The 12,848-nt window shown below is 37.4% G+C and overlaps 1 protein-coding gene, 1 long non-coding RNA gene and 1 other non-coding gene across 3 annotated transcripts; 1 reads left to right on the top strand and 2 right to left on the bottom strand.

The window, feature by feature from the left end:
- The first annotated feature begins 1,128 nt into the window (after positions 1–1,128).
- Positions 1,129–1,199, top strand: TRNAG-GCC (transfer RNA glycine (anticodon GCC)). The gene has a single exon. It is a non-coding gene; the product is annotated as a tRNA-Gly (tRNA).
- A 1,053-nt stretch (positions 1,200–2,252) lies between these two features.
- On the bottom strand, positions 2,253–11,916 carry LOC147858915 (zinc finger CCCH domain-containing protein 17-like). The gene is made up of 9 exons (XM_087325822.1): positions 11,180–11,916; positions 10,970–11,065; positions 5,135–5,224; positions 4,947–5,048; positions 4,683–4,829; positions 4,093–4,212; positions 3,930–4,010; positions 3,149–3,246; positions 2,253–3,046 (listed from the first exon to the last, which is right to left on the bottom strand). Exons 1-9 carry the CDS (start codon positions 11,696–11,698, stop codon positions 2,923–2,925), a joined length of 1,377 nt encoding a protein of 458 aa, XP_087181948.1. The 5' UTR covers positions 11,699–11,916; the 3' UTR covers positions 2,253–2,922.
- Positions 7,208–9,991, bottom strand: LOC147858916 (uncharacterized). The gene is made up of 2 exons (XR_015530352.1): positions 7,346–9,991; positions 7,208–7,314 (listed from the first exon to the last, which is right to left on the bottom strand). It is a non-coding gene; the product is annotated as an uncharacterized LOC147858916 (long non-coding RNA).
- Positions 11,917–12,848: the final 932 nt, after the last annotated feature.

The raw sequence follows: 12,848 nt of genomic DNA, 5'->3' as shown, positions 1-12,848 counted from the left end.
TATGTTTACATATAAGGGAGACAATGTAAAATTTGTGCAAAGTTTTAATTGTCTTGCTATTCATAAAGTTCTCATGGATTGCTCCCATTTATGCACCTAAAATCATGTATGTTAATATATACATAAACTTTTCTAGCATAAGAACATGGCTTTTGCCACTTGATAGATTATACACATAGAAAATAATGAACATGTTGGAACATGCTCATCCCCTATACTTATATATAAAGGAGACCATGTACAATTTGTGCAAAGCTTTAAGTGTCTTGGTATTCATATACCCACTCTAAATAAATGAAGTGTATGCTTTGAGTGTAGGGTTCACGCTCATATAAAAAATTATTATATGTTGGACAAGCAATACATTGATTAAAGTGATACTCATGGATGGGAAGTGAAACCAATATTATTTAATGCCATGGTAACTCAAATCTTGATTATGGAATAGAAGTGTGGGGTGACATTATCCCTCGTAAGGCATGGAATGAGATTGGGAAGAGTCAAAAGATATTTTTAAGGAATCAATTGAGAGCTAAATTCACCACCTCCTCTATGAAACAAGTGTTCAACCCATAAAGATATTGGCATTAGAAAATTCAAGGAGGTGACATAAAAAACGGTTAAAAAGATGGGCGTGGAAGATCTCTTAGAGCTTTCAAGTGATGCTTATGCAATATGTAATTATTGACAAAAGGTAAGGAAGTAGCGGGAAGATATTAAAAAGGAAAAAGTTAGAATATTACATTGTAAACATCCAGCTGAACATTGGGCGCAATATAAGGCAAGAATTACTATTGATGATATTCAACCTTGCCTCTCTACCAAAATGAGAATTAATTCTCAGAGAGCCCTCACACTCAATCACACAAAGGTAGACATTGAAGTTACATTATGGCATAAAAATGTGTAAAATATAGGGACGTGTAAGGTTTTGTGATGAAGGCATAGCAGAGAATGAATATCACTTGTTTTTTACATGCTCAACATATAGTGCAATTTGCAAAATATGTAATGAATAAAATATAGGGACGTGTAAGGTTTTGTGATGAAGGCATAGCAAAGAATGAATATCACTTGTTTTTTTATATACTTAAAATATAGTGCAATTTGTGATGAGGGTACCATAAAGCACTGGTGGTCTAGTGGTAGAATAGTACCCTGCCACGGTACAGACCCGGGTTCGATTCCCGGCCAGTGCATTTTCCCGTTATGCATTCATTTTGTTTTTGACCATCCATAAATATAAAAAAAGCACGGATCTTTAAATCTTCGCCATCATTAATCCTTTTCTTCTACTAAATTTGAAACTTCTATACTCTAACAGCAAGGTGACAATGTTTTCAACCATCAAGTAATCAAGGATTGGCTTGCTTTCGCAAACTTTCTATGCTCCAAAAGACGACCAAGATATAAGACCAGTTCTTGTTCCAACAACCTAAGCTTCAATGCACGCACCTACTCTCCGCCTTTACTGAAGGATACCACCTTTCCCTAACAGCAGCAAAAATCCTTGTGCAGACGTTTGAATCAGATAAATATAAATTCTCTCATAGCAACATTCTTCAATATCTTTATTTTGTCCCCATTAAATTTCATCCAAATCATTTGGTCTCACTGATCTCACAGGGTCATCAAAATAGTTAGCAATCGGACTGTTGGAGAATGTAATCTGAAGATAGCATTGAATGAATGCAATCTGAAATTTGCATAGAAGGAACAGCAAATTTTGTTCCAGATAATAGTGTATCGATGACATTCTCATCCAGGATGAGTATATGTAGTGCTAATAAGTATGTCTTATAACAAAACATGTTCCTATTCAGTATACATTAAATTTTCCCCAATATAATAATAGTAAATAAATGGTCCTACACAACCATACGGCATTCACAAATTTACACTCAGACCTCATCACAAGAAACAATGGATCCCAGAATTGCTTCGTTTAAGGATCTCAAATGGACAGCAATGAAAACACAAAAGGTTTTAAGAATAGTGTCTTGTATGAAACATGTCACAAAAAGCATTGAAATAATAACTTACGATTCTCATAGAAATAATGGCTTACAATTCTCTTACTCTTTTTTTGGTTTTAACCATCTCACATGCATTGTAACGATACTTCCATATCATTCCTTCAGTTGCCATTCATGTTTAGTTATATTCAGTATTCCTTCCAAAGAATGCCGATCAAATGCCTAATCCTATTTTTAGTTGGGACTTCCAGGTTGGATGGAACAGAAGAGAACAAATTACAAGTAAGACAAGGACCAGTAAATTATATAGCCACAAAATTGAAGGTACACCAAGAGGTTTACAATAGCTAGCTATGGTGGTCATGACTAGAAGTCTATTGATAACATGTGACTCCAATGTAATGAATAAAAAAAATCAAGTCATACAAGCCTAGAAACTGAACCGGCTTTTTATAAGCTGAGGTTTGGTTTCGAAAGCATACTATCAGAAAACCATATCACATTACAATGGAACTCCGGAAAAACTTCCAATGCCTCCAAATGGCATATCATTCTGTTTGAAAATGTATACCATTCATGCTGAAAGGATGAAGTGCTTTAAGTGTTCATAACACACAACAGAAAGATCAACCAACCCATTTAATATCGAGGCTTAGCTTCAAGGTGTCCTATTTATATGAAGCCGCAACTTTCCAGCAACATGCTAAGACCAACACATTGTCTGCTGCAACAAAGTCCCGTATACCAAGTGACCAACTCTTAGAGATTCACCACTATTTCGCATCATCTCCTGGTCCTCAATATTTCACTTGCCAAAACTATTCCAGACACAATTTATCTTCCTACTTGGAAGCTAGGAAGTAAAGTGCAGCAGTCCATGTATCAGTGTGGCATATGGCCACTTTGTTAACTTACTAACACTGAAAAATCTTGTTTTTATTGCAAACTATGGTGCCCACTTCCATACTTTGACACCCCCAGCATTGTCTCCAGAGAAAATTAATCCACCAGGTCCCACATGAAGTGCTCGAACCTCATCTTTTGAGTATAGGATCCCTCTCTCTGTAAACCTGTTTCATGCATTGGCAAACCTCATCATATACTTTTACAAATTGGTTTTATTTACAACCTTCAAGAAATGTTAGGTATATGCATATATATTCCACACATACGATGGCAACTCCAAAATGCGAACAGTATTATCATTTAATGAGCATAGCAGTATATGCTTGTTCTGGTTGTCCACAAAGCCACAAAATGCTAGAACTCCCTGGATAAAACAAAAACCTTTGGGATAAGCCTGAATTACATTGAAGGTGAACCTACAAATCCGAAAGAATGAATATCTACAAATAATTTACAAACTTGAATCATCCACAGACTGAACTAGGGAAAAAAAATTCATATAGTGAAAAGCATCAGACATCATTAACAACTAGTCCGGCAGGAACATGGCCACATTTTCATTTCAATGTGCCAAGTGCCTTTATGATATTTATAACAACTAGTCCGGCAGGAACATGGCCACATTTCTATCAAGTTTGATTCCAACTAACCAACATAGAGCTTCATAATCAACACTAGCTACAAATACTGTCCCCACATACGCCTCTAAGACTGCCACATCTAAGCAGCAACTTTAGATGTTAACTGTTAGTAAGTCATCGCGATCATGTTCAAAGCCAAAATATGCTCTGTTTGTCGTATTGTACCAAACTTTCTGATAAATCACATGGTATCCATACTGTGAAAATAATAGGTATCTGGTGGGCTAAGTCATAGTAACCAAACATCCATGACCGCAGCATGTCACTACCCCTTGAATCTTAACTGTAAACTATTATCCTGCATTGGATTTAGCTATAAAAACCCTCTGATCAATTGCTATAAAAACAAGAAAAAATTAACTCAAAGATAAATGAGAAAAATGATAGTGGCTCAAAGTTAACTCACATCCATATTCTCAGTAGTTCCAGAATCTTTTGGATAGGTAAAATGGACCTCATAAGTTCCACTCTGATTTGGAGTCCATACCTGAAAATGAGAAGTCTCGAAATACTAATTTAGTGAAGTTCAAAACCCAGTTTTACCCAAGAATAGTATAGCAAAATCTTACTTTCACAGTGCCATCCAGAGATCCAGAAATCAGATACTGATTCCAGCAGAGGAGTCCCATAACAACATTTGTATGTGCTTGCAATGTATGTATACAATGGCCGGTATTCAAATCCCAAACCTATTTCAGCACATCCATTTGAAACTATTAGTTCACGTTAAGATGGAAATTGACTTCTTTATTAATGATCTATTATTGTCTCTAAGGGACATATAGATGGGCTATGAGACAACTAATATGTGGTCTCCTCTTGGGTTTTACAAAATAAGTAAAGTTTGTTAAAGGCTTCACCACCTGTCTGCAGCAGGACACGCATTTTGTTTTCTATCAATAGCACAAGTTCCTATAAACTGTTTTGATATCATTTCTGAATTTACAAAAAATATTAACATTATCATCATTTCACTACATTTTGACAGTAAATAGTCATAGAAAAAGGAAAATTAAAATTACATTCCCGACCCTTCATATACATATATAGAATGACATCCTTCCCAACATGACAAACTGTTTTAACTATATGCAAAAGTACAAAAAATACTATAAAGCAACTATTTATGCACATTTGCACATAGCTTACAAAGTAATACCTTGATTGTGTTATCCATTGACCCAGAGTACAACCTTCCATCTGCAACTTCCAAGGTAAGAACTCCTCCAGCATGACCCCACAAAGTCGCCGCAGGTTGAAACATGTTCGCAATTACATTGAATTTCCAAGCTAATATATTCCCATCCTACAAATAAATCAATTTCCACATCAGCCTTAAATACTAAGCTACATGTTGCGGTCTGAAAATAAGAAAACCCATTGGCAAGAAATTTAAAATTATGGCAGCCCAAAAGAAACATACATGAGCACCAGCTAGAAGCATATCATTGAAGACTGCCAAAGCATGGACTTGACCCTTTGGGCCTTCCAACCTTTGCTCTGAGTTAGTCTGCAGATTTAATGCCTGAAAAATTTGTGCATGAATGTCCCATCATATTGGGTGTGCAAAATTATACATAGATGTCAGTGAATTGATCAACAAGTTGATACCTTCACTTCATTTGGAATGCCAATAAAAAGCCAGCCAGATTCTGCAAGAAGACAACCAACATCGCCTCCCACTGACACTGTAGTGGAACACTGCAATGACAACATCTCTCTCTCTCTCTCTCTCTCTCTATTGTAATTAGCTTACCCTAGTGGTACGTCGTTTACACTACTAGCACTAGCAATGGGCACAGTTCAGTTTTGGTTCGGTTTGGTTCCAAAGCAAAGAAACCAAACCGAACCATTTATATAAAACAAAAACCAAACCAAACCATTTATGAACTCTCAAGCCATTTAAACCAAACTGTTCACGAAAAGGTAAACCCAAACCATTTAGGGAAAAGTTGAAACCAAAACAAACCATTTAATAAAAAATTTAAACCTAAGCATTTAAGTCAAACTAATTAAAATTTTAAATAAATAAAAATACATTAAATTAAATAAGCATTTAAGTTCAATTGATTAAATCAATAAAAGAAACTTTAATTAAACCATTAAATTAAATAAGCATTTAAGATAAATTAATCAAATCAATAAAAAACCATTAATTAAACCATTAAATTAATAAACTATTAAGGTGAAAAAAAAAGTTAACCAAAAACCAACAAAACCTTTAAACCAAACCATTTAAACCTATAAACCCGAGTTCTAAAACCAAATCGAACCAAAACCGAACCGTTTATTAACAATCCAAACAAACAAACCAAACCATTAAATTTTTTTGAAACCAATAAACCGTTAAACCACAGCTTAACGGTTTGGTTCGATTTGAGCCGAAACCATTCCCATTGGTAACCAGCACTACATCTCTCTCTCTCTCTCTCTCTCTCTCTCTCCAAACTACTTCTAAAACTATCAGATCTTGCAAAGCTACATCTGGTTAGATTTATGTATGCGGCAACAGCATTAATGTTGCTTTAATGCAGATTTGCTGAGTAGTATCATACAGGAGAAGAGCATTTTCACAGCCTCAGCCAGTTTACCAGGTTAATTTTAAAAAACTATCACCCACAATTCACAATCTTTCCAGCTGGAAACATTACCTCCTAGGTACTGATTTTATAGGGTCGATACATCATCAAAGTTAATAATATTTTCTCACATGGGCAAAATTATCTAGAAAGTGCATGTGATGGATAAATTTCTTGCCAACGTTTCACTTTCAAATTGTGCATGTAGTAGCTGATAAATTATCAAGAAGACGACACATATCACCAGTGTCTATAGCCTATCATCCCGAGTAGATGAATATGAAGGAGAAATATGCACAGGGTGATGATTTTCGATGAACATATGACCAGCTAGCTCGTTGATAGCACCATGAGTATTGTAACCTCAAAGATAAGTTTCTTGTGGCACATGGAAATGTATGTCTCACGGATTAATTAAGGCCTAAAGTTTTGGTTGCAATCTTGGTTCATCTTATGCAGGATACCATGGAATTGACACCACAGTGAAAAAAGTCGAGACTTTATTTGTTGGGAAGTTATATATCAGGATGTTAAAACATTCATAAGAACATGCATAATTTGTCAAAAAGTAAAATATCATAGGAAAAAAATCAGGATCATTGCAGCATTTACCAATTCCAAATGAAAAATGTGAAAGCATGGCTATTTTTTATTTTCTGAGATCACAAACAGGAAATGATGCGATATGAGCTACCATAAGTAGCTAGTTCGCAAGGCCATAACACATGATCAGAGTGTTTATACATAATATCTTCAAGTACCATGGGATACAGTTGTTACAGTCACTGACCAAGAACCATGGATAACAAGTCTATTTTGGAGGGATTTATTTGAGAACATGCATACTACCTTTAAGTGGTTGTTATCTTCTATTCATCAACAAACAGAAGGATAGTCAGAAAAGGACAATTCTACTATTTTGGATTTGCTCACAAACTATTTACAAACAGATAGACAATCAGAAGAAACCAATTTTACTATTTTGAATTTGCTCAAATGCCATGTTTCAGAGTATAAAGAAATTTGGGAGGGCTATTTACCTTGAGTTGAATATGCCTACAATTAATTATTGTTGAATATCTTATGTAGACCTTTCATGCTTTACACAAAACTTCTCCGGTGTTGGAAGGTACGCACATGTTCAATTGGAATTTTACAACCCTTGGAATGTTTCTTACACAGTTTCACTATGATGCACCGCCATGCACTAAACTCATGCAATGACAGGAAATTATTGAGGCACCAAGAGGATATGCAATGTTCCAAATTTGGTGGTCCAATTGGAATTTTACTGAACTTTGGAAGCTTCTTACACATGTTTCGCTATGACACACTGCCAAGAGCTAAACTCATGTAGCAACTGCAAACTATTGAGGCACCAAAAGGATATGCAGTTGGGGATTTGCACACTCTTATGAATCAGTGACAGGAAAGATGCAGACCTTAAAAGGAGAGTACCAAACAAGCTGACCAGTACACGGCCTACATCATTAGGGTAACAAGGAAACCCTTTATCATCCACTCTTTTTGGGCTTTACAATGATGAGATTTCAGATAACATATATAGATTACGTGAAACTGGTGCAAGTCTTGTCAGAGTACTAATACCATACTTCTACATGCAGACGATACTATCTTGATCTTAAATGCTAAAGGGCCTTCATAAACATCGCAATGATCTACATGCATTTTGTGAAGAACTACTCTTTGTGAATATTGGTAAGACCAAGATTACCATTTTTATACAACTCATGGATGAACAGATTGGACCATCAGAATCTATGTAATAGCAGCCAGTGCAGTAATGTCATATGCATATTTTGGGGTCACATTAACAAAGCCCATTTCTCCTTCCAAACCTTTCTCAGGACATCTTGAATATTCTAACCTATTAAAGCTAACTAACAATAGATGCTTTAGGCTGGATGTCGTTGGTCTTCCCAACACCGCATATAATTACAAGCTACCCCTATCTTGTTCTTATTTTATGTGAAACGAACCTAAAAGCTGATATAAAATCTTGTACTTGTACCTTGTTGTATTTTACTTCAGGATTTTAATGCTCATTAATATGTATGTAGTCTGCATCCCCCTTTATTTGAGAGGATTTCTAAGGACCATCTCATTGTAACTCATGGAATAGGGAAGTGGAGTCATGAAAACTTTGACTAGGGTGCTCCACACAAGACGGTTGTATTGATTGTGAAAGGAGAGTGACAATGCATTATAACCGGATAAGTGTTATAAGATCTTTGTATTAAGCTTTTCAACTACCTTCAAAATCTCATTAATGTTTAGCATCATTCTAATCACTAACTTTAATTCCCATGCCATGCACCTTTGGTGTCGTTTGAGAAATAACATGCTTATGTACAGTTCCAAGACCAGACAATAATTAAAAACATTGGCCATACCAACGCTCCTATATGGAGCAGCGATATGGGAACGAAGTCTCGACAATGCAAAAGACTGAAGAAATCTAGAAAGGCCACTGGTTATAATTATTGCCTGCATCATAAGGAGCAAAACATCAGTACCCCATGAGATAGTTGAGATGATTTGGGAGCAGCCCCAATAGTCAAAGAGGCACTTTTTCAAGCAATGACTTGTATATATTGAATCTGGGAACTACCTGGCCTCACTATCCACAGTTTGCCATCATATGAGATAGTTAGAGCTGAGTTCCAATAGTTATGGTGGCACCTTTTCAAATCGTGCCTGTATACTTTGAATCTAGAACTTCCTACACATCATTATCCATGGTGGACTCTTGCGTAGATAAACAACTACCATAGGAAGATGAAATCGATAAGAGAAACATCAAAAGGTCATTAGTTGTGAAAGTTGTCTCGCAAGATCAGCAGGAAAATATTAAGTATCACATGAGATAGTTGGAACTGAGTTCCAATAGTTATAGTGTCAACTGTTCAAGTCGTGCCTTGTGTACATTGAATCTAGAACTGCCTAGGCATCACTATCCACAGTGGACTCTTTATCAGATATACAAATGCCATAGGAAGATGAAATCGATAGTTGACCTTTATAAATAAAATATTGGTTCCAAGTACATGGCACATAAATGGATGCATTCCCACCATTTGAGTATAATGCTGACTATGCATATTTGGATATGACATAAATTAGAGAAAAATAGAATCGGCAGGAAAGGTATCACTGAGCTGATACATAACCAACATGGATCAATCTGAAAGTGCAAATAAACACAGAGATGGTCAACTATAATTCCTCTTCATACATATGTTCCCACGTGGTTCCATTATTCAAGCAAAGTATATGGAGGCAAGTGTCACATGTCCTTAGCACAGTGATAGGGTATGCAACAGGTCTGGGCGTCACCTCATGAACTCAGGATAGAGAATGAATGATAAAAACATATAGCTTTATAAAACTGCATCTGCCAGCTTTGCCAGCAAAGAAATTGAATCAGACAGACATTATGTATAAATCATTGCCCAATCTATTATGAGATCAAAGAAGATGCCATTCTCTCGAGAGAAGGATTTGGAACCCTCCTTAGAGTGCTGGAATAAAATAATTAGGCTCTTTTCCTTCTAGAAATAAGGAGACAAAGAATAGGGCCTCTCATGGGAAAGGTCGACAGTCATTAATCCACCCCAGCTGTGTAGCTTTGGCAGGACATTACAATTTGAAAAGATGCAGGCCCATTTTGTATAGTTTCACCACAAAAACATGCCCAGCGTAAGATCACAGAGCTATTAGCTGTTACATTCAAAAGATCTATGTATGATGGATTTCTTGAGACTTAGATTAGCACCACAAGTCTACCTAAACTAAATACATTGATGTATGGATATCCACCTGTCTCATAGATTAGATTTAGATGCACCATTGACAGATCTCATTTCATCATATGACCTGGGGATAGAGATATTATGTCAAATATCTCATATAGAAATACAGATTGAAACTGAGCATAGAAAATTCTGTTGCACAGTGCATTGATGTTTCCATTTAGGAACGAATTTGGAAATACAACTCAGTTGGCCCACCCAGGCACCCCAGTATACATGGTTCATCACATTGAAGATGCTGCCTGCATTGTAGAATTCAGAGTATCAATGCGTGAGACCAAACAGAATCCCCTGCAGTTCAGACTCTGGATGAAATTGATACCATACAACATCATCCACTGAGTGTTAATGATTGATCTGCTCAGGGCCTGTCTCTCTCAAATTTATTTATTTTGTATATTGTGTATCCTGTATATTACATCACAACTTGTACTTCAATCATAGACACCTTACTGTTACATACAGCGACCAATCTAGTTTACATGCAGTTTCATTTGCTTCATTTAAGAAGACGTCCTATAATATTCACATAGATGTAGCTTTTAGTCTCATGGATCACTTAGGCTTTTTGAATATGTAGATATAACATTCTTAGAGTAAGAAAAAATTCTTCCTGGTAACCACATAATTCCTGAGCTTCACAACAACGAAATTCATAACTGGTTTCTTTGACAAACAAGACATTTCAAGGGCATCAAGTTTTGGATTGTGAACGAGCTCACACAAATAACAACTCAACATAATGTAGCAAAGCTCAAGATGATAAGAGCATACCAAGGTGATTGAGCCATCATCCAATAATTTCAGTCTTCTAAGTCGGCTATCTCAACAAGCACCTCCACCACCCCTCATAGGTTACCCCTTTACTATTACGTTTATTTTATTTTACTGAAACCCTCTTGTATGCCAATTGATGCAACTTTTGTATGCTCTTTTTGTTCTAACGGATCAAACAGGACCATGGAGGGTGATAACAAAGCCTGTCTCTTTATCAAATAAGAACGGACAGAAAGTGGTAGTTTCAAAATACAAACCTGGCCTGTTTCACAATCCCAGATCCGAATCGTGCTGTCCTGGGCTCCTGTATACAGCATATTCGCGCCGTCTGGTAGTGCAATAGCTCTCACTGCCTGGGATGCATGGAACTTTGGATTTACTAAAGCTCTTCTGCGTGTAAAACATCATGCAAAGAAAGAAGCGGCCACACAATTCTGACATAGACAGAGAGGGAGCAGCAGGTGAACCTTCTCATGGCCGACAAGCTGAGTCAAGAAGCTCATGTCTTCGGAGGACGAGAAGGAATGGAGGAAATTGCACTGATCTCCTTTTAAGCACTTTCCGCGGAGGAAATAGGTGCAAGGGATAGTACGGGAACGAGAAGGAGCAGTTGTGGCCGTAGTGGCAGCAGTGGCAGCAGTGGTGGCAGCAGCAACCGTGGTGGTTGAGACATTTCCACGGATTCTCCCCCACACATTTCTACGCTGGGAAGGAGCATCACGTTCGTGCTCATGATCGAAAGTGGCGGAATTGGATCGTTTACCAGGGCCAGATGAAAATCCTGCTCCTCCTCCACCACCGCTGTTGATGTTCATGTTGTCCATGGATGAAGAATCATCGGTAGAGTGCCGGAAGTTACAGGGGACGCGATTGCAGCGGCCTTCAAGCCAGAAGGTGCAGACCTGCTGAGGGCGAGCTCCTGCTCGGAAATAGCTCCGCTTTGGTCCAGGACGGGGAGCCATGCCCCCACCTCCATCCACCTCCATAGATGCTGATGCTGCCGGAGGTGGGAGCTTCAGTGCCAAAACCCTAGCCCTGTAAACCTCAACCCAACCCTGTAATCCTCGCTCTAAACCCTATCGACCTGAAGGTATAAAACTCAATATAACTCTACTGCTCTCACCCTAAAATCGAACCCTAACCCTAACCCTAACCCTAACCCTACTGTGCTGAGATGCTTCGTCCAAGGAGGCACAGTGTGCGCGAGGGAGGCACTGCAGCGATCGGTAAAAAAGGAAAGGAAGAAACGAGCGAAGAACAAATATACCTTTTCTTATATCGCTCGCTAATTAACTGCTTAACTAGTTAATTAACTAGCTAATTAACTGGTTATTGAATCAACATTAATCATGTTTTTCTTTTAACACATTAATGCCCATACCTGCCTGCCGTTAGAGCCTTTGCTTTTCGCTCGCCAACGCAGCTTCCAGAAGGTTTGGTGTCTCCAATGAAAGTTCACGCCAACCTCCCCCTGGCCAGCCCCGGAAAGAAAACTGGAAATTGACCCCCACCCATTCCTAACGTTTAGTCAACGGGAAACAATTTCCGATTAGGTGCTCCGCTAATCTATATTATCAGTCTTAGCTTACGTTGATCGTCCGTCCTTACGTATGACTTGTTTGTGTTCATCCATTCATTACGTTTAGCCATCGAAAAAACAAGTCTCAATTAGATGCTCCGCTAGTTTATATCATTAGGCTTAGATTAAGCTGATCGATCGTCCTTACATATGAAGTTTTTGTATTCATTGACCTTGCGTACACTATAAATATATGTTTTCTCCCTAAACTGCGTTTGAAATTCCTTTTTTGTTTGTTTAATATGAAGTTTTCATGTGATCTAGACCTTATCTTTGACGAAACATTTATTACATATCTCTAGGCCATCTTCCCTTGAGAAACTTACTCTTGTGCTTTTCTTCATTTCCCCAAATGCCCCTAAGCTTTTAGTTTTTTCTTTAATGGCCATAGTAAATGAAACAACTAAAAGCTTATAAGGGTGCTTAACCATATTGAAGGGTTGTTACATGAATTGGTTGAATAATTTATCTATCTACGTAGGTTTTATAATGAGTATATTGACAATGATGATTAGCTCTCAATCAATTAGATGGTAAAGGATTTGAAGGGACAAGGG

This window comes from Azolla caroliniana, unplaced genomic scaffold, assembly GCF_043228905.1.
Source record: "Azolla caroliniana isolate FFs.n. ecotype wild unplaced genomic scaffold, voAzoCaro1.0.p SCAF_10, whole genome shotgun sequence".
Taxonomy (NCBI): Eukaryota; Viridiplantae; Streptophyta; class Polypodiopsida; order Salviniales; family Salviniaceae; genus Azolla; species Azolla caroliniana.
The sequence above is the reverse complement of the archived record's forward strand: the minus strand, read 5'-3'. Positions and strand labels throughout refer to the sequence as shown.